This window comes from Macaca nemestrina, chromosome 11, assembly GCF_043159975.1.
Source record: "Macaca nemestrina isolate mMacNem1 chromosome 11, mMacNem.hap1, whole genome shotgun sequence".
Taxonomy (NCBI): Eukaryota; Metazoa; Chordata; class Mammalia; order Primates; family Cercopithecidae; genus Macaca; species Macaca nemestrina.
This window is the reverse complement of record NC_092135.1, coordinates 139,541,210-139,566,001: the sequence shown is the minus strand read 5'-3', so window position 1 is coordinate 139,566,001 and position 24,792 is coordinate 139,541,210. Positions and strand designations below refer to the sequence as shown.

The 24,792-nt window shown below is 45.2% G+C and overlaps 1 protein-coding gene across 6 annotated transcripts in view; it reads right to left on the bottom strand.

Annotated features, from left to right (window-relative positions):
- The window catches only part of LOC105473764 (FERM, ARH/RhoGEF and pleckstrin domain protein 2), a 148,675-nt gene that overhangs the window by 43,330 nt on the left and 80,553 nt on the right, over positions 1-24,792 (bottom strand). For all 6 annotated transcript variants that reach the window (XM_071073768.1, XM_071073765.1, XM_071073767.1 and 3 more), the window contains 5 exons: positions 19,041-19,136; positions 16,131-16,294; positions 15,094-15,162; positions 13,990-14,047; positions 8,886-9,141 (listed from right to left, as the gene is read on the bottom strand). In XM_071073768.1, the coding sequence (XP_070929869.1) occupies positions 8,886-9,141; positions 13,990-14,047; positions 15,094-15,162; positions 16,131-16,294; positions 19,041-19,136 (643 nt within the window). The remainder of the gene's footprint in view (positions 1-8,885; positions 9,142-13,989; positions 14,048-15,093; positions 15,163-16,130; positions 16,295-19,040; positions 19,137-24,792) is intronic.

The window sequence follows — 24,792 nt, the reverse complement described above, 5'->3', positions numbered from 1 at the left end:
TTCTTTTTTTGAGAATGAGTCTTGCTCTGTCTCCCAGGCTGGACTGAAGTTGCAGTGGCACAATCTCAGCTCACTGCAGCCTCTATCTCCTGGGTTCATGTGATTCTCCTGCCTCAGCCTCCTGAGTAGCTGGGATTACAAGTGCATACCACCACGCCCAGCTAATTTTTGTATTTTTAGTAGAGACGGGGTTTCACCATGTTGGCCAGGCTGGTCTTGAACTCCTGACCTAGTGATCCGCCCACCTCAGCCTCCCAAAGTGCTGGAACTACAGGTGTGAGCCACTGTGCCCGGCCTTTTTTTTTTTTTTTTTTTTTTTTGAGACAGGGTCTTGCACTGTTGCCCAGGCTGGAGTGCAGTGACACAATCATGGCTCACTGCAGGTTTGCCTTGACCTCCAGGGCTCGATCCTCCCACCTCAGCCTTCCAAGTAGCTGGAATCACAGGCACACATCACTGTGCCCAGCTAGTATTTTAGTTTTTTTGTAGAGATGGGGTCTTCCTATGTTGCTCAGACTGGTCTTGAACTCCTGACTCCCTCCCTGGGCTAAAATGATCCTCCCACCTTGGCCTCCCAAAGTGTTCTGATTCCCGGCCAAAAGGCATAAAATTTAAAACTGTTATTTCAGACTGTCGGCAGTGAGCATCTCTGGCAGATGATTTTCTTTTTTTTTTTGAGACGGAAAAATAAATAAAACTAACTTTACCCAAGCTGTCACCCAGGCTGGAGTGCACTGGCATGATCTCAGCTCACTCCAATCTGTCTCCTGGGTTCAAGTGATTCTCCTGCCTCAGCCTCCTGAATAGCTGGGATTACAGGTGCCTGCCACCACGCCTAGCTAATTTTTTTTTTTTTTTTTGTATTTTTAGTAGAGACGGGGTTTCACTATGTTGGCCAGGCCAGTCTCGAACTCCTGACCTCGTGATCCGCCGTCCTTCGCCTCCCAAAGTGCTGGGATTACAGGCAGGAGCCACTGCGCCCGGTCTGGCAGGCGATTTTCTTTGTGGCAGTTTCTTTACTTCCAGAATTTTCTCAATATTCAACACATGATTTCTGAAATGTCATTTAAAAATCACAATGTTAAACTTTTGTGCTTACCTTCACTTTTTCCTTCAAGACACTGTTTTTATTCTTCTAACTAGGTGATGAAAGAGAAATATCACATTTAGAGAAAAAGGTAAAGTTAGTTTTATTTCATTCTTTGCAACTTTCCTCTTTAAAACTCTAACAAATGATTCTTGAAAATATTTGCCTGTTAGTGGAGGAAGAATCAGCTTTTGTTGGCAAAATTCAAGGTCAAGTCGAAGGTTAACTTCAGAGGCGGTACAGGAAACTGAGGCTCGATCAATGAATTGTTAATTCCAGAAGAAAAGGAAAATGTGGAACTGTCCAAGGGATCCAAGTAAACGTGAACCTGATGAGTTAGCCCAAAATTATTTCTGGCTTCACTATTGGAAGAGGATGTCATGAGTCGCTTTCACACAAAATCTGGCTCAAAGAATACAAGTGGGAGATAGAAAAATGGTCAATGGCGAGGGGTCCAGGTATTGGTTCATCTCTTACTGTGCATTTAGTTCACCTCCCTACCTGGCATCACTGCCTACAGGACAGGATGTGAAGATGTGATGCGTGGCACAGCTTTCCAAAGGGCCATTTGGGGTTTTAACGAGCTGACACACAAAGCCCTGGGCCACGGCTTGGTAGGCAGTACACAGTGGAACCACCGCTGCTGCTCTCACATGGTTCAGAGAGCTGTATCAACACACAAAGTGCTCCCAATAATCTTTATTTCTTTCCTGTTTTGCTCTAAATAAGCGAGACATTTTCTTTCCTAAGAAAAGCAGGTGTTCTAACCTGTAACAGCAAGTTGTGCTTTGGGCCATTTGTCCCAATCTGCTGTCTGCCAGGTGTACGGTCTCCTCTTGAATGTGTGAAGGTGCTCCAGAGCCTCTATGTTTTTGTTCTAATACATTGTGTCCAAAACTTTGAGAAGCATGCTCTGGCTTATGAATCTTTTTACTGGAACAATGGAGGCAAGGTCCTGAAAACAAACTATTAAAGTAAACTGAATAAAGGGTGGTGGTTATTAGGATTAGGAAAGAAATATAATCTGAATTGACATATTTCAAGAACATAAGGGCCACATGGTTCTTACCGTCTAAATCAGTAAACTTATAGACCTAATACAGAAATGCTTTTGAGCAGTTTTTTGAAATCAGGATTTATGCACCCAGGTGCCTCCCACTTCATCCTTAGGCAGCGGGCACTGGGCAGGGGTGGCCCAAGGACCAGGAGGGCGATGGTTAGGGAGGACGGCCAGCATAATGTCAGGGGCTAAGTGAGGCCCCTGGGATTCGTTCCCCACTCCTCTAAGTGGGAAGTAACTATCCATCCGTGGGCTCTGAGGAGACCCATGAGTTTGTTCTGAAAAGTGCCTTCTGAAAACTGCCGCCACAGCCCCTCTGCTCTGGTGTGGCAGGTACAATTTCTAAGCTCCAGGAAGGGCTTACAGCCAGGTGCCTCCCTTCCTGGCCTCAGGTGCTCACTGGCCACCCTGCCCACTGGGCAGCAGGTGCCTTAGAGCCCCGGGGAGGCACCATCACCTTCCCGGAGGCGCCTGACATCAGTGGCTGCAGCTCTGTGCTGCTCTAAGGTCCCAAAAGGGTAAGTGAGGAGCCTATCCTCAAAGGGCTCAAAAGCAGAAGGCAGTGTCCAAAGCCCCCGCCCCCTCAGGCGCGTGTGGGGCTAGAGAGGCGTGGACGCTCCACAGAGGCGGCAGAAACTCGTGTTGGCCGAAAGGGAAGCTCAAGCTCAGAGTGGAATAAAGCCTCGACCAGAACCCGCAGAGCTGCCGCACTCTGGGGCAGAGGTCTCCTGCTCATGTTCTCCCCTGTAATTTACAGGGTGGGTTTTGGCTGACTGCGGAAAAAACAGGCAATAATAACCTCATTTTCAGAATTAAGAAGCCAACAACATCTGTGCTGTGAACGGTAAAAGCGCAAGGACACCAGGCCTGCCCCGTGGGGTGTGGTGGGGGCCTGCATGGCACGTCCTCCCCGACACCCAGCTCCGCTGTGCAGGCCACACCAGGTGAGGCCAGGAAGCACTGACAGAGCTAAGACTGAGAAGAAGCAAGGCACCTTTCCCCGCTGGCCTTCCACAGACATCACCATCCATATTAAAATAAGACAATCTGCACAAGAGTCATGGTGCCTGCTGCCTGTTTGTTGCTCAGAAGCCTATGAAGATGTCAGTGACACTGTTATAAAAAACATGCAGCTGCTTCAGGGATTAATATGTAAAATAATCTTTAACTTATATAAATCAAAACTAGAAGTAGAGGGAAAGAAAGCTAAAAAGCCCATTTAAAAATTCACAGTAAATATTTCCTTATTTTATTGAACAATTAAAAAATTCTAAATTAGTACAGATCTGCAAATTTATAAATGGCAATTTCAATGGAAAACAAATTTTATAAGTACCACAAAGCAGACAACAAAAATGTCTCTCTAAAAAAGGAACAAGTTCAAATGTATAAGGAAATTCCAGCTCATTTTTTCTTCATTTCCTAGGGGAACGCAATTGTTTTCATGCAAAAGATGGTGCCTTCTTGAACTAGGGGACACGTCAGGCATGGACCACCAGCGGAGAGGGAGGCTAACAGCATCTGCCCACATTCCAGCCGCCTGTGACAGAATGTTCCATACACGTGGCCCCCAGATGAGCACCAAAGGGAGACCACAGCAGATATGATTCTGTGGACTTTAGAACCAAATCTACATAAATATTTTCAACTCTAAGTCCCCAAGAGAACATTAACATTTTTGTCTATGAAATAATTTTTCCAGCAATGAATTTTTTTGATATTCCACGAGCTGGGAGGGAACAAGCGTACCTTGAAGACATATGTATTGGCATCAAATGTGATATAAACACACACCAGCTAGGAACACACATGCTATACATGTCTCCATGTGATCACAACCACAGCACATGTGAAGTGCTACAATTACCCCTCAGAGCGGTGGAATGGCCAAGGAGTTTGCATGAAAAATCAGAACATACCCGTACACCAAAGCAATTCAAAAGGACCAAGTCACCCTCAGCAAAATGACAATAATGGGAATGACTTAACCAACAGGTTTAAGTTTTTCATACTAAACTCTTTTTGGTGTGCTATTGTCCGTCCCTCAATCATCAGTACTAATTTAAAAATGTGTGTTAACTGGAACAGAGAATCCTAATCTAATTCCATGTTTAGAGAATCTCTTGGTAATATAAAAAAGGCACATATCAAGACCTAGTGATTTGAAAAATTACATAGCATATGCTGTTACATATTTTGCATGTAGTCAGTTGTATTAACATATAACTGTGCTACTGTTAGACTTGAAATATTTATCCATTGGCCTACATAAAGTACCTGGACTTTTGGAAACAAATACAAAAACAGATTGACAGCTAATAAAAATAAATATTCTACCTAAAGCAGAGTATATAATTAGTGGTGGACTTGATGGGTACAACAGGCACTGTCTGCTGGTGGCCTCTCATTGGAGGGGATTGCTGCAGGATCGTGTCCCCTCTGAGTGGACACACCTGGCTATTACGGTGACCCACAGGTAAGTCCTCCTGGGAGCTACTAGTGCAGCCCCTGATGCGCCCTGCCTGAGACTGCAGGCGGAGCATGACAACTGTGCAGCTTTAAGGTTCTGGATGTAACTGAGGAGATCAATAGATTGAGAGTACTGTCAACATTTTGCAGGCACTTTCACCTCCACATTCTCAGTGAGCTGTATCCAGACACTTCCAGGAGTGTTGGGTCAAATCTGCATACTTTTTTCAATTTCAGGGTTTATCAGGCCACACCTCTCAGGCTGTGCATTACCCAACACTGGCGTGAAGAAGAGCCACGCAGCACAAAGCAGAAAGAAAAGCAGGGCCCAGTGCTGCCGCAGGGCACTATGGCCTCAGGCTGAGCTGCTCTGGGTGTTTTGCTATTTAACCACTGTAAACTGTCTTGTTAAGGTGGAAAAAAGCAATGTCAGTGCCTCACTAACTGTTACAAGTGGAAAGACAGAATCTGTACTGGGAAATGTCTTCCTTATGGTTCTAAAGCCATGGTGCCTACACGCTTGCCTTCCCTTCCGTTTCTAAACCCCTCTGGGTGGACATTACAACCCACTCGAAAGAGAAAGGGGTAGGAGGGCTGTGAGCAGTAACTCGGAAGAAAGCCTTGATTGATTTTTTTTTTTTTTTGCACCCAGGCTCATGCTTGCAATTCTAGCACTTTGGGAGGCTGAGACAGGAGGACTGCTTGGGCCCAGGAGTTCAAGACCATCCTGGGCAACATGGAGAGAATCTGTCTCCACAAAAGTTTTTTAAAAATGAGCTGGGTGCAGTGGTGAGTGCCTGTAATCCAGCTACTCTGAGGCTGAGGTGGGAGGATGGCTTGAGCCCAGGAGGTAGAGGCTGCAGTGGGATGTGATTGAGTCATCATACTCCAGCCTGGGTGACAGGAGTGAGACCCTGTCTCTAAAAAAGTAATAATAAAATACTTTAGAGTAACAAAATACCCAAGGAAAGAAGAAAGGCACAGCTGGGGTAAGCATGGTCAAGTGTGGGTAACACTGAATTGGAGGTGATGTGGGTTCCTTATATTCCTGCTTTGTATCTTTTGAAAACTTCCTAAATAAAAAACTAAAAAATTATCTCTAGAAAGTGAGGTTCCATTAACACAAACCAAAAACAACAGGATCTATTCTATAGGAGGCCTAGTAGAAGATGCCTGAGAACAAAATTTATTCAGAATCTCGCACACGAGGGAGTGATGAGATACCTCTGCCGGGGGGGCGGGGGCACGACCCCACTCCTTAGGAAGGAACATTCCAGTTTCCGCAGCATTAGCTTCACCAGGGAGCGGCCACCCCTGCCCCACAGCAGTGCTAGCTCCAAACCACCCAAACCTAACCTGCCGTCCAGACGCCGGGGGGTTCCCTTAAAAACAAAAAGACAACTTTGTTAGTTCCCAGCATCAGCAAGGACAGTCGTCAGGCAACACTGATGAAGGAGAGAGGAACCATCAGCTGCCATATGAATACGAAGGCTTAGGAAAACGTTTTAAACGTAATCTATGCTCATTTCTCCCCACCACACAAACACAAGGTTTATCTTTGGTGAGACAGTAAGAAAAGCAGAACCTCCCAAACAGTCCTGTCCTGACCTCAGGTTCACTGCTGCGCTTCTGTCTGTCACAACATTGTTGCAGGTATTTGCCAATGTAGAAAGTTGTGCCCAATGGCCCCTAAAGCACTAAGATGGCAGGTGCATGAATAACAACTAGACAGAATGAAAGTTTTAGCTGCATAAGCAAAATGATGAGACTGCGGTTTAGGTATAACAAAGCTACAAAAACAGGAAACTGCCTGATGTGGTTAGCCACAAAACCCCTGCTGGCATCCAGCCAACACTGATGAGAAAAGGAAAACCAGCCCTTACAAGATGCCCTCGATGGCTCAGACACCTGAGCCATGTGGTCCCTGTGCAATCAATCACAGTAAATCCATCCAGGCAAAACATCAGAGATGAGAGATCTCACAATGTGAACAGGAATGAAATGTGAAGTTTCCACAAGACATTCTGGGAAGAGAATTAAACGTTAAATGTGGTATTGCACTACTAGGTAAGATCAGAAAGCAAAGACAACAAAAACCCCAAACCCTAGCTGTGGACTTGACACACTCACCAGTGTCGTCCAGGGCTGGCCTGAGCCTGGCGCTTGTCGGTGCTGAGCTGCATGGCAGTGGTTTCCCCATGATGTCCCTGGATGGACCCACCCACTCTGTGCCACGAACATGAGCCTTGACTTTCATGGTGGTTAAGACTGAGCAGCTCTGCATGTGGTACGCAGCAGGGCCCATGGCACCTGGTGTGTGTGTACAGGTACGCTGGATGGGTGGGCAGGGCCACCTCAGCCCACCTGCCCTTGGGACCCTTCCCACTGTCCTGGGACAGAATGATGCCCATGGTGTGTCTGGTTCTGCTTTTTTTGCAACCATATATCTTCTATATTCCCAATTAAGCCAAAGAAAAGAAAACAGCTCACACTTACATAAGTCCATTTTAAACCAATGCCTCTCCAAGACCACTATCTACATATAGCACTATTTCTGGGTCTCAAGTCAATCATGAGGCAGTGGCCCTTTGACACCTTTAAAAAAAAATTAAAAAAAACATGACATGGTGCCTTTGGCACTGGGATAGTTCCAGGCACCCCCTCACTCCCAACCCCAGTGCAGTGGATGACTGTCCCCCCAGACTCCCAGTGGGACCCTTTTTTCTCCACTTGTCTGTGCAAAAGGGCTGCTGAAGAAAAGGCTAATGTCCACAGGGGCCTTTACGGTCTCAGAGTCCCAGGAGTTTGATCACAGCACACAGGAGGCCATGGCCTATGTCCATCTTTCCCAGGGTTAGGGCTGTAGAGGCATACTCAAGGTTCTGAGTAGCACAGTGGCTGGACAATTGAAACAAAACCTGTGTCCTAGTTAATTATAGGCAGCAGGGCTCATCTTGAAAAGCAGCATCAATAGTGCAACACACATATTCTATTGAAGATCAACATTAACAGAACTGTGTAACATTCAGAATGTATAGCACCAGTTTTTACTTGAATCAAAGCATATGCCAAAAACCAAGCTATAAAGACCAATTTATTGGCTCTCTAGGAGGACTGGCTGGAGGTCAAATTTTTTGACATTCAAAGAAGTATAATAAATCAGGAAATTAAAAAAAAATTGAATACGTAGCCATGAAATGAAAGTCACTTTCTATGTTTAAACCAAACAATTCTGAGCTCTAAACTACATAGTGTGGGTGAGTGGGCTGCCTTGTAAAGCAACCCAGAGTGGTCAAGATGGGTTTTTATCTATTTGCTCTCCTGGAGTTAAATTCTTTAAATTGTTCTGTAAATCAAAAGGGACTCTTTCTCCACTTGTCTGTGCAAAAGGGTTGCTGAAGAAAAGGCTTATGTCTAGGGGGGCCTCGGTTTCAGAGTCCCACGAGTCTGACCCTGTGCTGCTGGAGTCCTCGGCCGTCGTGGGCGGGTAGCTGAGCTGCTCTAACTGGTCGATGATGTCAGAGAACTGGAAGGCCGAGCTGGACTCGGAGCGGACTGAGTAGGCTGGGAAGTTGACCATGGAGCTGGCCTCTGATTGATTGGCTGAGCTGCATGTGTGCATAGACAGCCCACCACGCAGCGGCATGTTATTGAGGGAGCTGTTTTCAGACTGGCTGTTCCTCAGTGAGCTGGTCTCAGAGGGACCCAGCAGGCGCTGCATCCGGCTGGCCTGCGCCTTCACCTCAAACAGCTCCGAGGTGTCTGAGGGGTGTGCGCTCCCACTGAAGTCACTTTCTTCCTCAAATGCAAAATCGTCTTCTGTGTTCATGTCTACTGCCTCAGTGGAGTACCTGTCTGGGCTGGACTGAGCAGACCCTGGAAGCTCACACAAAGGAGGGGCCACCAGAGGCTGGGCAGAGGCCTGAGGTTCCTGTGGAACTACAGAGCCATAAGGAAAAGAAAATGCCTCAGAGCCTCCAGCAAAGAAAGAGATGTCTGCTGGGTCATCGTCTATGAACTCCTCAGACACCTGAAGCTGGGCATTTGTCAATGTGAAAGCAGGGGCCCCCCCACGGCACTGCCAGTCACACCGGTGCTCCCCACTGGAAGGAAATGAGCCTGTGGTAAAGTCATCCCCACCATTGTCATTTTTACAAGCAGCTCTGAGCTCCCTCCCGGCCCTCCCTGTGTCTAGGTCTAAGGCACTGAAACTCTGCCCCCCAGCACAGACAGAACCACAGCTGCTCACAACATGACAAAACCCGACACCTGGACCAGGCTGGAGTGCGGGGGGCCCGACGGGCTGGGCCGATGGTGTGTCAGGGCCTCCAGCCACTGCTCCACTGCTCCTCTCTGCAGCTGGACTCTTGATGTAGGAAACCTGGGGCTCTGTGAGGGAGCTGCTGCTGTCCTTAAACTCTGGCAGGCCAGGGGGCACCAGAGTGGAGGGAGAGAGTGAGTAAAAGGAGGCATTTGCTGAAGATGGGGAGCCAGGAGTCCTCAATCCCTCGGGGAACGAGATGCTCTGGGGATCAAAATTCAGAAAAGAAAAAAAGGATATAAAGTTACAAATTACCACTAGAAGTTGCAAAGCCACCTGGCCTAACTTAGGGCATCCACACATTTCTATCACAGCTTTTATGAAAATGGGCAATTCACCCGACTTTCCCTTGTAGAACCGAAGATTTGTAAAAGTAGCATTGCAAATCAACCCAGGATCGTCTGTTTACAAACCCTTACAATTCCATTTTTTCTCTTATGACATGAAATATCCACAATAAAGAAAAGTTTTCAAAATAAATTACAATTTTTAATTTTTATTAGAGACAGGGTGTTGCTCTGTTGCCCAGGGTGGAGTGCAATGGTGTTATCATAGCTCAAACTCCTGACCTCAAGTGATCCACCCATCTTGGCCTTCCAACATGCTGGGATTACAGGTACATGCCACCATGCCCGGCCAAGAAAACCTCCATCTTGCAGAACCTAATGACACGTGGTCCATGTCTCCCTGGAATCCTGTTACCAGGAGATTCATAGTTTTGTTGAGGGGTAAAATACAGCAGGAGAGGGACTGAGCCATTCCACTCAGCCAACAGAACCCTAAACCACAGTACTGACAGGTAAGTAACAAGTCCAAGTTCTACAGTAATGTGCACTCATCTGTCAGAGATATATCATCACCAGGGAGTTAGGACACACACCAATCCACTCATACATGTAACAGAAGGTTGAGGGTCACTGCCTAGGATGCCCTTTGCCAATGAGAGTGGCCCAAGAGCCTTGGGGCCTTCCAAAAGCACTGGAGTGGCCGCAAGTGTGAGGGAGAAGCGGCTCCCAAGCAGGATGAGGAAATACTGAGGGGCCAGGACTAGATGTCAAGTGGCTATGTTGCATCACCCACTACTCCATGGGCACCCTAACACATCCTCCCCTCATGGTTCCACACACAGGGACACAGCTGAGCCCCTCTACTCGCTAAGTGTCCCTCCTCGTGTGCTATCACGGGATGCAGCCACGCTTCGAGAACATCCCTTACTATATATACACATGCCACATCGTTAAGACCATGGTCAGCCCAAAATACAACCAAACACAACTGAGTAACTTTTTGTGCAATATGTACACAGGCAATGCACACATGCACGTGTTACCACCCAGGCAATGCACACAGGCATGTGTTACCATATGCAAAAGGTGCAAATGTAACTGCAGAAGGCTTGGTTACTAGGCTTTCAGAAACAAAATAGTAGGTCACAGTCTGTAAGATTAACCTATTTTCAAATGCTGATCATATCATGTCTCAATTATTCAACCATATTCAATATTCTCGTGTGGCTTTTAAAATGGAAAGGAAGATAATTGAAAGTGTAAAGGTTTTATTTATTTATTTATTTTTGAGATGAAGTTTCACTCTTGTCGCTCAGGCTGGAGTGCAATGTGCCATCTCGGCTCACTGCAACCTCCACCTCCCAGGTTCAAGCAATTCTCCTGCCTCAGCCTCCAGTGTAGCTGGGATTATAGGTGCCTACCACCATGCCTCATTAATTTTTGTACTTTATTAAACTCGGGGTTTCACCATGTTGGCCAAACTGGTCTCGAACTCTTGACCTCAGGTGATCTGCCCGTCTCAGCCTCCCAAAGTGCTGGTATTATAGCCGTTGAGTCACTGCGCCCATCCTTAAAGGTAACCTTTAGGTGATTCTTATTGTGACATTAAATTCTTTCGAAGACCGGGCGCGGTGGCTCACGCCTGTAATCCCAGCACTTTGGGAGGCCGAGGCGGGTGGATCACGAGTTCAGGAGATCAAGGCCGTCCGGGCTAACACGGTGAAACCCCGTCTCTACTAAAAATACAAAAAAATCAGCCGGGCGTGGTGGTGGGCGCCTGTAGTTCCAGCTATTCGGGAGGCTGAGGCAGGAGAATCACTTGAACCTGGGAGGTGGAGGTTGCAATGAACTGAGATTGCCCCACTGCACTCCAGATTGGCTGACAGAGCGAGACTCCATCTCAAGAAAAAAGAAAAAAAAACTTTTTTTTTTTTGAGACGGAGTCTCGCTGTGTCTCCCAGACTGGAGTGCAGTGGCGCGATCTCGGCTCACTGCAAGCTCCGCCTCCCGGGTTCACGCCATTCTCCTGCCTCAGCCTCCCGAGTAGCTGGAACTACAGGCGCCCGCCACCACGCCCGGCTGATGTTTTGTATTTTTAGTAGAGACGGGGTTTCACCGTGTTAGCCCGGATGGTCTTGATCTCCTGAACTCGTGATCCACCCGCCTCGACCTCCCAAAGTGCTGGGATTACAGGCGTGAGCCACCACGCCTGGCCAAAAAAACTCTTAACTTTGTGGTTGGGTATGGTGGCTCATGCCTGTAATCCCAACATTTGGGAGGCTGGAGCAGAAGGATCACTTGAGCCCAGGAGTTTGAGCCCAGGCAACATGGTGAGACCCTGTCTCTACAAAAAAAAAATACAAAATTAGTTGGGTGTGGTGGCATGCGCCCGTAGTCTCAGCTACTTGGGAGGCTGAGGTGGAAGGATCACCAGAGGCAGGCTGCAATGAGCTGTAATCATGCAGCCTAGATGATAGAGTGACACTCTGTCTCCAAAAAAAAAAAAAAAAAAAAAAGAAACTTTGTAAAGGAACAATTAAAAAATACATTTCCTTTTCATTTCAACTGAATTAAATTAACAAGAAATTTCTTTTTTTTTTTTTTTTTTTGAGACGGAATCTTGCTTTGTCTCCCAGGCTGGAGGGCAGTGGCGTGGTCTCGGCTCACTGCAAGCTCTGCCTCTTGGGTTCATGCCATTCTCCTGCCTCAGCCTCCTGATAACAAGAAATTTCTAAAGAGGAAACATATCTAAAAGAGTTTAAGGTTTTCATGTACCCATGAAAAAAAACTGGGACACCATGAGCTTTTTTTTTCTGAGACATTCTCACCCTGTTGCCTAGTCTAGAGTGCAGTGGTACAACTGTGGCTCACTGCAGCCTTGAACTCCTGGGCTCAAGTGATCCTCATACCTCAGCCTCCCAAGTAGCTGGGACTATAGTTGGTGCCACTACACCTGACTAATTAAAAAAAATCTTCAGATAGATGGGTCTCATGATGTTGTCCAGGCTGGTCTTGAACTCCTGGCTTCAAGCAATCCTCCAGCCTCACCTCTCAAGTAGCTGGGAATAAGGGGGTGAGCCACTGTGCCTAGTTCACATAACTTTTAATATAATGAGGTGCAAGTGTAGCTTCTGAAGTGCTATGACAGCATAAATGACAAACCATTAAAAATTAACATTGAACAGAGATAAAGGTTATAAATACGAAATTGTAGCACCATGAAGAAAAACTTATGATATGTTATATAAAAATATCAAGATTCTGACTGGGCATGGTGGCTCCTACCTATATTCCCAGCACTTTGGGAGGCCAAGGCAAACCACATCTCTACTAAAAAACACAAGAATCAGTCAGGCGGCCAGGCGCGGTGGCTCATGTCTGCAATCCCAGCACTTTTGGGAGGCCGAGGAGGGCAGATCATGAGGTCAGGAAACCGAGACCATCTTGGCTAACACAGTGAAACCCCGTCTCTACTAAAAATACAAAAAAATTAGCCGGGCGTGGTGGCGGGCGTCTGTAGTCCCAGCTACTCGGGAGGCTGAGGCAGGTGAATGGTGTGAACCCGGGGAGCAGAGCTTGCAGTGAGCTGAGATCGCACCACTGCACTCCAGCCTGGGCGACAGAGCAAGACTCCATCTCAAAAACAAAACAAAACAAAACAAAAAAGTCAGCCAGGCATGGTGGTGTGTGCCTGTAATCACAGCTACTTGAGGGGCTAAGGAACGAGAATTACTTGAACCCAGGAGGCAGAGGTTTCAGTGAGCCTAGATCATGCCACTGCACTCCAGCCTGGGCAAGAGAGTAAGACTCTGTCTGGGAAAACAAAACAAAACAAGCAAGATGCAACGTAAAAATATGCTTGCACGTGGAAGTTAACACGCCACCATAAAAATGGGAAGGGATTGTAGTGAAGTAGACCTGAAACATGAGAAGGTTGCTGATGTCCCATCACAGTGGCACGGAACAGCTGTTGTCACATGCTGGGACATTCTTGTCAAATGTTTTTGTGTGAAGTGTCTGTGTGAGTTGGTGTATCTTTGTTTTGATATAGTTGCAATCATGACAAAGACATAGAGATATAAATTTGTTTCCTGCTTTTCATTTGTAACATAACAGCAAGAACTTCCCCATGTTACCACATACTCTTTTAAGCCATGCTTTTAGTGGTTAACAAAAAAATCCTACTAAGTGAATATAGCTAAAAACGTAGTTAGTAAGTCATCTGGCACAGATGAGAGTTGTCAGGATTTTGTAGTGTATTATACACAACATTACAATGCACATCTCAACATACAGGCTTTCTCTCTCTCTCTTTTTTGAGATGAGATCTTGCTCTGTCATCCAGGCTGGACTGTAGTGGCACTATCTTGGCTCACTGTAGCCCCAAATTCCTGGGCTCAAGCCATTCTTCCACCTCAGTTCCCTGAGTAGCTGAGACTACCCGTGAGCCACCATCGTGCTCGGCTAATTTTTGTATTTTTTGTAGAGACGAGATTTCGCCATGTTGCCCAGGCTGGTCTCAAATTCCTGGACTTAAGCAATCCTCCTGCCTTGGCCTCCCAAGGTGCTGGGATTGTAGGCATGAGCCACTGCCCTGCTGGTTTTCTATTTAGGACTCCTTTCTGAAAACAGAGTCCCAGAATTAGAATTGCTGAATTAAATAATATCATTAATTTTAAGACTCTTGTTACAATAATGACAGATTATTTTCCAAAAGAGTACAGGTAACTACTATTATCTACATTTTTAACCAGAAAAGACTAACCTGTTTTGGTAGGTCTGCAGTCAGAGCACGAATGGACATGTGAGTCTTGCTGTGCCTTCTGCAAAACAGAGAACAAGCTGTGAGAAACCAAACCCTCCCTTACTCAGCGCCTGTTTTTAAAGCAGCAAGCATGTACTGTATCCATGAAGAAAACCTCCCATGAAAATGTAGCTAAGAGGTATCTGACTAGAAAGGGGCAGGATAATGGAAAATAAGAATTCAAATAAAAAACAGAGGTCCCAAGAGAGGTTAAGATTACACACTCACACTAAAGGAAAAAATTCCACATGCAGAGAAACAACAAGAATTTTCAGATTAAAAGTTTACTATAGGCCAGGCGCGGTGGCTCACGCCTGTAATCCCAGCACTTTGGGAGACCAAGGTGGGTGGATCACAAGGTCAGGAGATCGAGACCATCCTGGCTAACAAGGTGAAACCCCATCTCTACTAAAAGTACAAAAAATTTGCCAGGCGTGGTGGCGGGCGCCTGTAGTCCCAGCTACTTGGGAGGCTGAGGCAGAAGAATGGCGTGAACCTGGGAGGCGGAACTTGCAGTGAGCTGAGATCGCACCACTGCACTCCAGCCTGGGTGACAGAGCGAGACTCTGTCTCAAAAGAAAAAAAATTACAAATCCACTTTCTTTAAAACATTGAAACTGAACTCCTGTAAAATACACGTTCATGTATTTGAAGTGACTTTTAGTCAAGTAAAGATTAATATTTAAAATAGGCTGGGCATGGTGGCTCACACCTATAATCCCAGCACTTTGGGAGGCTGAGGTTGAAGGATTACTTGAGCCCACATGTTTGACACTAGCCTGGGCAACATAGCAAGACCCTGTCTCTACAGAAAAAAAAACAAAAAAACAAACTAGCCAGGGGATGGTGGTGTGTGCCTATAGTCCCAGCTATTCGGGAGGCTGAGGTAGGAGGATTGCTTGAGCCCAGGAGTCTGAAGCTGCAGTGAGCTGTGATCGTGCCACTGTACTTCAGCTTAGGTGACAGAGAAAGACTCAGTCACTCTTCTCGCTCTCTCTCCATATATATATATTTAAATATTAATTTTAAAGGCACACACTTTACATCGTAAAGGCCAGAGCTTACCTTTCATATGGAATTCTCTTCATTCCACTGTCTTTGAAATAATCTACTAGTTGCTTCTGAGTTCTTCCACTGTGAATAAAGATTCAGATTTTTAATAAAGAACAGTAAGTCAGCATTAATTTTAGAGTAAAAGACAAAAGATTTACCCATCCTCTCTCATAAATATACACATATATATTTTATTTTTTAATTTTTTTTCTATTTTATTTTTTTTTGAGACGGAGTCTCAAAAAAAAAATAGGCTGGAGAGCAGTGGTGTGATCTCGACTCACTGCAAGCTCCGCCTCCCAGGTTCACGCCATTCTCCTGCCTCAGCCTCCCAAGTAGCTGGGACTACAGGCACCCGCCACCATGCCCGGCTAATTTTTTTTTTTTTTTGTATTTTTAGTAAGAGACAGGGTTTCACTGTATTAGCCAGGATGGTTTCGATCTTCTGACCTTGTGATCTGCCCGCCTCGGCCTCCCAAAGTGCTGGGATTACAGGCATGAGCCACTGCGCCCGGCCTATATTTTATTTTTTTAAGACCGAGTCTTGCTCTATTGGCCAGGGTGGAGTGTAGTGGCGAGATCTCTGCCTCCTGGGTTTAAGTGATTCTCATGCCTCAGCCTCCCGAGTAGCTGGGATTACAGGTGCCCGCCAACACGTCCAGCTAATTTTTGTATTTTTAGTAGAGATGGGTTTTCACCATGTTGGCCAGGTTGATCTCGAGTTCCTGACCTCAAATGATCCACCCACCTTGGCCTTCCAAAGTGCTGGGATTACAGGTGTGAGCCACTGGGCCTGGCCCACATATATATTTTAAAGTTATACTTTGTAGTAAGTGTAACTGAATTTGTAAGCAAAGTTTTTATTAAACCTATTTTTTTTCCACTATTTTATTTCATATGCTTCCTCTAGTTATTCTTTCACAATACCTCCACTTTGTGTGTAATTCTCTGAAATATTTTATAACATTTCTTTCTTGACTAAGAATTACCTATTTTCTCAGCTTTACAAACCAGTGAGGGGCCCATGCAAGTCATGGCATGGCCCCTACCTGTATCTGAAGGAGGAGCCCCGGCTGAAGAAGACAGCTTTCGCTTTTGGCTTAGGTTGGTCCAAAAGTCTAAAAAAGGTGTGATACTCCACACATATCTTCCAGAAGTTCTTACATTCATCTCTACTACCCAACAAAAATTCTAATGTGTCCTGGTAAGGTCCCTAGAAACAAAACATAAAGGTTAATTAATTCAAGAATGAAGTATTGGACAAGAGAAAGTACATTTAGGAAGCAGATCACACAATAGGGAATTCCAAAATTAAAAATTAGTAAGGATTTTTTTTGAGACAGGATCTTGCTCTGCGCCCAGGCTGGAGTGCAATGGCGTGATCTTGGCTCACTGTAACTTCAACCTCCCAGGCTCAAACAATTCTCCCACCTCAGTCGCTCCCCTCCACCCCCTCAGGAGGGACTACAGGTGCATGACACCAGGCCTAGATGATTTTTGTATTTTTTTGTAGAAAAAGGGTTTTGTCATGTTGGCTAGGCTGGTCTTGAACTCCTGAGCCCAAGCGATCTGCCCACCTCAGCCTCCCAAAGTACTGGGATTACAGGTGTGCACTACTGCACCCAGCCCAGGAAGGATTTTCTAAAAATTGTATACAAAGTCTTCTGGTTCCATTTGCTTAATTAAGAAAAGAGAAACAGTATTTATATTCACAGTAGAAACAGCAGAAAAATTAAGTCACCCACAATCACACAACTATCAACATTCTGAATTATATCTTTGTAAACACTTTTCCCACCTAGCAAAGGATGGCATTTTTCATGCCAGTTGACATATTTATATGTTATTACTGAATTGTTTCTACATGGTATATATTTTTAAAATCTAGAATGTTTTAGATGTTCAGGACATGCAGTTTTCAGGCCCACAAATATCGCCCTGAAGAAACTGCATTCACTCTCAGTTATTCCTTAGGATAAACTCCTGGAAATGGAACTCTGAGCTCAAAGGCTGCACATCTTTGAACCTGCTGATGTATGTTACCCAGTTACCTTCCACAAAGACTGTAACACTTTGAATCTAACATTTAGTCTTTAAAAAAGTGCTCAGGTATGTAAAGTGTAACTTTGCTAAATGCAGATGCAAACAGTTCTGGGCTTTCACTTATCGCCCTATTCAAGTTAATAGCTGCTTTGGTGAACTTTCTCTATCATCTCAGAATAACTGCAAGAAACTTTTTTTTTTTTTACTCACAGAGTAAAACAGCTTTTACTTGTGTTTTGTATGTGTGTCTGGCATTCCTTCTACTTTCTTTTCATCCACAGAAGAGATATTTGTGCACCAATTAAAGCCACTTTCAAGCCTTCTACCAAAAGCAAACACACTTACATACCGCACGTGAACCCAGTGAGTGACAGAAGCAAACACACTTACATATCACACGGGAACCCAGTGAGTGACAGAAGCAAACACACTTACATATCGCACGGGAACCCAGTGAGTGACAGAAGCCCCACTACTCAAGTGCCTTGTAAAGGCGAAGGCAAAACTTTTCTTCTGACTGGCCCAAGGGCTGTAAATCTCCCATAACCTAAAACGTGTCTGGGCTGACACAGGCATGGCTCTCTCTTAAGCTTCAAACCCCACGGTAGCTTGGCAAATCTTTTTATTTTCTAACTCCTTTTGTACAACGGAAATGCAGCAACTGGAACATCTTTGAATAACTGGAAGTACTGGGTTTTACCAAATACACTGCACAGGCATTTATTTTTTCCATTTTTACTCATTTCAGTAAATTCACATGTAACTATTACTTTATTAATGAGCAGTCAGTAAAGAAAGGAATATTTAATTCCTGATAATCAATGCTTCTTCAGTTAGAGCTATTCAAAGATCAATTTCTGAATGAAGGACACAAGAGAACACTGGGGCACTCCTCAATTCATTCTGAAGCTCTCAATTGCTGTAGGGCTTTAGATCATTTTGAACACTTTGTTCTTCAGCTTCATTACCTAGAGGACAAAGAGGCTGCCATAACCATGGTTCTCAGCAGCCCCTGGGAGCTTGTCAAATGTGTACCTTCTTGGGTTCATCCCAGACCCACTGAATGTGAAACCCTGGGGTTTTGAGCCAGCAACATGTGAATGACAAGGTTCCTGGGAGAGGTAAGTGTGAGACCAGCTAGGCAGACTGCCCTCAGTCCCTCCAGACCTAAGTCCCGAATCCTGTCCTTGAGTTCTTGTGTGCATTATGCTGAAATGATTTACAACGTAGTTATGTTTTAGCAGAATAAATTATGAGTTAAAAAATGGTCAAAATAGGCTGGGTGGCCGGGCGCGGTGGCTCAAGCCTGTAATCCCAGCACTTTGGGAGGCCGAGGCGGGCGGATCACAAGGTCAGGAGATCGAGACCACAGTGAAACCCTGTCTCTACTAAAAATACAAAAAATTAGCCGGGCGCGGTGGCGGGCGCCTGTAGTCCTAGCTACTCAGGAGGCTGAGGCAGGAGAATGGCGTGAACCAGGAGGCGGAGCTTGCAGTGAGCCGAGATCGCGCCACTGCACTCCAGCCTGGGCAACAGCGTGAGACTCCGTCTCAAAAAAAAAAAAAAAAAAAAAAAAGGCTGGGCGCGGTGGCTCACGCCTGTAATCCCAGCACTTTGGGAGGCTAAGGTGGGTGGATCACCTGAGGTCAGGAGTTCAAGACCAGCTTGACCAACATGGAGAAACCCTGTCTCTACTAAAAATACAAAATTAGCCAGGTGTGGTGGTACATGCCTGTAATTACAGCTACTTGGGAGGTTAAGGCAGGAGAATCGCTTGAACCCAGGAGGCGGAGGTTGCGGTGAGCCGAGATCATGCCATTGCACTCCAGCCTGGGCAATAAGAGCGAAACTCTGTCTCAAAACAAAACAAAACAAAACAAAACAAAACAAAACAAAAAGCTAAAAATAATACTTACATGAACCTCTGGATGAAGTTTGATAAGAAATCTTTTCCTCTTGAAGCTTAGTTTACGGACCTTGGACCAATTGAAAGTGTTGATTTTGGTGGTGCCCTGAAATTCAAGAGACAGATTACATTTGTAATCTAACACATAACCCCTTTCTCATGAAATAGGGAATGCTTAAATTACATCTTTGCCAACACAGTAATCTACTTGGCATTTTACCATTATACCTGAAATGGCTCTGACTTAAAATGTCAATAACTAATCTATCTGTTCTAGAAAGATAATTAATTTTTTTTTTTTTTTTTTTGAGGCAGAGTCTTGCTCTGTCGCCCAGGCTGGAGTGCAGTGGCCGGATCTCAGCTCACTGCAAGCTCCGCCTCCTGGGTTTACGCCATTCTCCTGCCTCAGCCTCCCGAGTAGCTGGGACTACAGGCGCCCGCCACCTCGCCTGGCTAGTTTTTTGTATTTTTAGTAGAGACGGGGTTTCACCGTGTTAGCCAGGATGGTCTTGATCTCCTGACCTCGTGATCCGTCCGTCTTGGCCTCCCAAAGTGCTGGGATTAAAGGCTTGAGCCACCGCGCCCGGCCAATTTTTTTTTTTTTGAGAGGGAGTCTTGCTCTGTTGCCCAGACTAGAGTGCAGTGGTGCAATCTCCGCTCACTGCAGCCTCAAACTCCTGGGCTCAAGCAATCATCCTGCCTCAGCCTCTGGAGCAGCTGGGACTACAGACACCAGACACCAATCCTGCCTAATTTTCTATTTTTAATTTTTTTTTGTAGAGATGAGGTCTTGGCTATGTTGTTCAGACTGGTCTCAAACTCAAGGCACATCTGGAACATAAGAACACTGAAAGGTTCAAAGAGATGGAAAAGATGTACTCAACAACTGACCAAAAGCAAGCTGGTGGAGCAATATTATCATCAGATACAATGCATGAGAAAGAGGCCTTACATAATTTAAAAGCAATTCACCAGGAAGATACACTTGGACTTGTATCTCTCCCCATATTGTTTCAAATATTTATAGGAAACAGACAATTAAAAGAAGAAATAGAAAGATTTATGCTTTTTTTTTTTTTTTTGAGACAGAGTCTCACTCTATCACCCAGGCTAGAGTGCAGTGGTATAATCTCCATTCACTGTAACCTCCGCCTCCTGGGTTCAAGCAATTCTCCTGCCTCAGTGTCCTGAGCAGCTGGGACTACAGGTGTGTGCCACCACACCTGGTTAATTTTTGTTTTTTAGTAGAGATGGGGTTTCACCATGTTGGCCAGGCTGGTCTTGAACTCCTGACCTCAGGTGATCCATCCACCTTGGCCTCCCAAAGTGCTGGGATTACAGGCATGACCCACCGCACCTGGCTAATTTTAATTTCTTTGATAAGGTTTTATTGCAAAATTTTAAAATCAGTGTTAATATTATACATTGTTTGAAGTTTGCTCCTGCAAGGAGGGTGGTCTGGAAGGGGCAGTGATAGTGGCCAGGCAGGGCTGGGAGTAGAGTCAGGTTTCTCACTGAAGCTAGAACATAGTGCTAGAGTGTAACAGGAGCAAACGATGGGAATTCCTGGTCTCAGCAGATACAGACACAGATACAAAGGTAAATATAGATATGTGAGGTGAGTGGGTGTATGTACACGTGTATAGCATTGTCTATTGAGAGGGCCAGGAGTGGTGACACCCCACAAAGCAATGGGCACACTGAGTGCATGGATCTTGGTCTCTAAATACCAGTCTTCACTAAAACGGCTGGGCTCTGTGGGGAAATGGCTGACTCCACGGTGAAGCAGGCAAAGTACAAAACAAGGCTGGCATGTCTTATTTTGTAAGAAAGCAAAGAAGTGCTCATAAAATAAAAGGACATATAAGAAGGACATGAGGCTGGGCGCGGTGGCTCAAGCCTTTAATCCCAGCACTTTGGGAGGCCAAGACGGGTGGATCACGAGGTCAGGAGATCAAGACCATCCTGGCTAACATAGTGAAAACCCGTCACTACTAAAAAATACAAAAAACTAGTCGGGCGAGGTGGCGGGCACCTGTAGTCCCAGCTACTCAGGAGGCTGAGGCAGGAGAATGGCGTAAACCCGGGAGGCGGAGCTTGCAGTGAGCTGAGATCCGGCCACTGCACTCCAGCCTGGGCGACGGAGCAAGACTCCGCCTCAAAAAAAAAAAAAAAAAAAAAAGGACACGAGAGGCAGCTTGAAGAGCCTCCCTTGGGCCAAATGCGGGAAAGTTAAAGATAAAAATAAATAATGAAACCTACAGATTATCAAGTATCAGATTCGAATCTATGAATCCACAGTGACATAAACTAAATAAATGGAGAGGAAACTCTTCCTTGCAGTAGTAGGAAGAACGGGATTTAAAGAGTCATCATCAGGCAACCATCACAGTGATCTAACTAGAAGATGAGTGGGATGAGGTTCGAGATATTTATTTAGTCTCAAAGTATCTCTTCATAAAATACTTAGTTACAAAGGACAAAAAGTAACTTTTCTTTCCTTAAGAGATAAGGAGCCTCAAACTCTTGGGCTCAAGCAATCATCCTGTCTCAGCCTCTGGAGCAGCTGGGACTATGGGCACCTGATACCAATCCTGGCTAATTTTCTATTTTTAATTTTTTTTGTTTAACTGGTTAAAGGCAGATGGGCATCTCAGGAAAAGGCCAGTAGGACCTTTTGTAGAGATGAGGTCTTGCTATGTTGCCCAGGCTGGTCTCAAACACCTGGCCTCAAGTGATCCTCTTGCTTCAGCTTCTGTTGGGACTATAGGCATGAGCCACTATCTAGTCAAAAGTAACTTTGTATACAGAAAAGCTGGCAAACATCATCTTGACCAAGTGATCAATGTTACCACCACCACCAATGGGACAGATGGACCCTATGTACTACATGAATCAGGATACATCACCACTCCGGGAGTTTCTCACCTAGGCAGTGAGCCCAGGGTCTGATCCTGAGGAAGCACTGGACAATCCCATATCATAAACATTCTACAAAATGACCGCCCTGTAATCTTCCAAAATGTCAAGGTCATGAAAACCAAGGGAAGAAGAATGTTCCAGATTGCAGAGACCAGAGAGACATAATGCCTGGGTACAGTATTTGCTCCCAGATTGGACCTTCTGTAGTAAATAACACTGGGACAACCAGTTAAAGGCAGATGGGCATCTCAGGTAAAGGCCAGCAGGACCTTTCTGTGCTGTTTGTGTAGCTTTTCTATAAGCTTGAAATGGTTTCAAAATAAAATTTAAAAAACGTCTGAGACACTGCTTGGGAATTTCAGCGACTATACGTTTGATATTACCAACATTTACTCGTCTGCAAACTCAATGTAAGAGGCAGCAAAGTGAGGGACACAGTCCCCTCAGAGACAGCTCCAAAGAAAAAAACAAACCCCTTTAGTCATAAGAAGGAGTAAAACACTGACACATGCGACCACATGAGTGAACCTGGAAACAAGGAAACACAACACACAATAGACATGTTTATATGATCCCATTTATATGAAATACCTAGAATAGGTAAATCCATAGAGGGAATGTCCTGATGGTTGCCTGTTCTGGATATCAGTGGTTGCTGGGGACTAGCGGAGTAACTGCTAAAGAGTATGAGGGTCTCTTTTTGGGTTGAAGAAAATGTTCTGAAATTAGATAGTAGTGACGGTCATATAACTGTGTAAGTATCCTAAAACAACTGAACTACATACTTCAACATGGTGAATTTTATGGCATATACATTTTATCTCAATTAAAAAAAAATCCTGAGTGAGATGTTCTCAAAGCCAAGATACAAATGTTAGGGTCTAAATGAGAACTTAAGCTTCCTAGTTCCCAAAATATTGCCCAAACACTAAGTCACTCTAATTTCTACTGAAAGTAAAATATTGAAGGCCAGGTGTGGTGGCTCACGCCTGTGATCCCAGCACTTTGGGAGGCCGAGGTGAGCAGATCACCTGAGGTCAGGAATTTAAAAAAATAAAAAATTAGCTGGACATGGTGGCCGGTGCCTGTAATCCCAGCTACTCAGGAGGCTGAGGCAGGAAAATCGTTTGAACCCAGGAGGTGGAGGATGCAGTGAGCAGAGACTGCGCCACCGTACTCCAGCCTGGGCGACAAAGGGAGACTCCGTTTCAAAAAAAAAAAAAAAAAAGAGTAAAATATTGGAGGATTTTCAACTACATTCTCAAAGTTCCTCTCCTAAATTGTATTCTCAAAAACAAAGCAAAACAAAACATCAACAAAAGGAAACAAAATCCCCACAGCCCCAGCTCTAGATATTATTTATATAGCTAGGACAGAGTCTAAAAAACCGAGGGCCTAGGCTGGGCGTGGTGGCTCATGCCTGTAATCCCAGCACTTTGGGAGGCCGAGGCAGGAGGATCATGAGGTCAGGAGATCAAGACCACCCTGGCTAGCACAGTGAAATCCCGCCTCTACTAAAAATACAAAAAAATTAGCTGGATGTGGTGGCACCCGCCTGTAAGTCCCAGCTGCTCGGGAGGCTGAGGTAGGAGAATCGCTTGAACCTGGGAGGCGGAGGGTGCAATAAGCTGAGATCGCACCACTGCACTCCCGCCTGGGCGACAGAGTGAGACTCCGTCTCAAAAAAAAAAAAAAAAAAAAAAAGAGAGTGAGGGCCTGCCACGGAGGTAAGAGATGAAGCCCTCCCAGGAAGGAGGCTGACAATAGCTCAGAGCCCCCCACATAACTGCTCCAGCTGCTTGTTCAATCCCTTCTGGTCAAAATAAGAAATTTCTACAGCTGTCTTTTGGTATCTGTAGGGAATTGGTTCCAGGACCCTCTACCCTAGTACCCAAATAGTCTCTGATAGAAAATGGTGTAGTATTTGCATAAAACCTATGCACACCCTCTTGTGTACTTTATTTTTATTTTTGTAGAGATGAGGTCTTGCTTTGTTGCTAAGGCTGGTCTCCTGAGCTGTGGTGATTCTCTTGCCTTGACCTTCCTAAGTGCTGGGATTATAGGCTTGAGCTACCATGCTGGGCTTCCTGTATACTTTAATAAAATCATTTCTAGATTACTTATGTACCTAATACAATGTAAATGTCACGTAAATAGTTTTACTGTACTGTGTTAAATTTGTATTTTTTAAAAAATTACATACACACACATGTGTGTGTTTTGAGACAGTTTCACTCTTGTTGCCCAGGCTGGAGTGCAATGGCGCGATCTTGGCTCACTGCAACCTCGGCCTCCTGAATTCAAGCGATTCTCCTGCCTCAGCCACCTGAGTAGCTAGCATTACAGGCACCTGCCACCATACCTGGCTAATTTTTGTATTTTTAGTAGAGAATGGGGTTTCACCATGTTGGCCAGGCTGGTCTCGAACTCCCGACCTCAGGTGATCCACCAGCCTTGGCCTCCCAAAGTGCTGGGATTACAGATGTGAGCTACCGCGCCCAGCCTGTATTGTTTTTTATTGTTTATTTTCCTGTGGATATGGAGGGCCAAGTGTATATCCCAGGGTCTTAACCACTGTCCTTAAAGGAGAAATAAACAGAAAATCCAAGGACAATCACTGCTTTCATCTATTGCACCCTGACTTGACAGACTAAGACAACACTTTTAAAGCTGCACCGTTAGCTGTCGAATGCTAAAATCTACTGCTTTCATTTTCATATTCACCCAACAATCCAGGGCATATCTGAAAATACCAAATAGACTACAAGACTGGAAACAAACCCAGTCAGCTCAGGGTCACCCACTCCACATCAAGTCTTCTTCCTCAGACAGAACCAGCT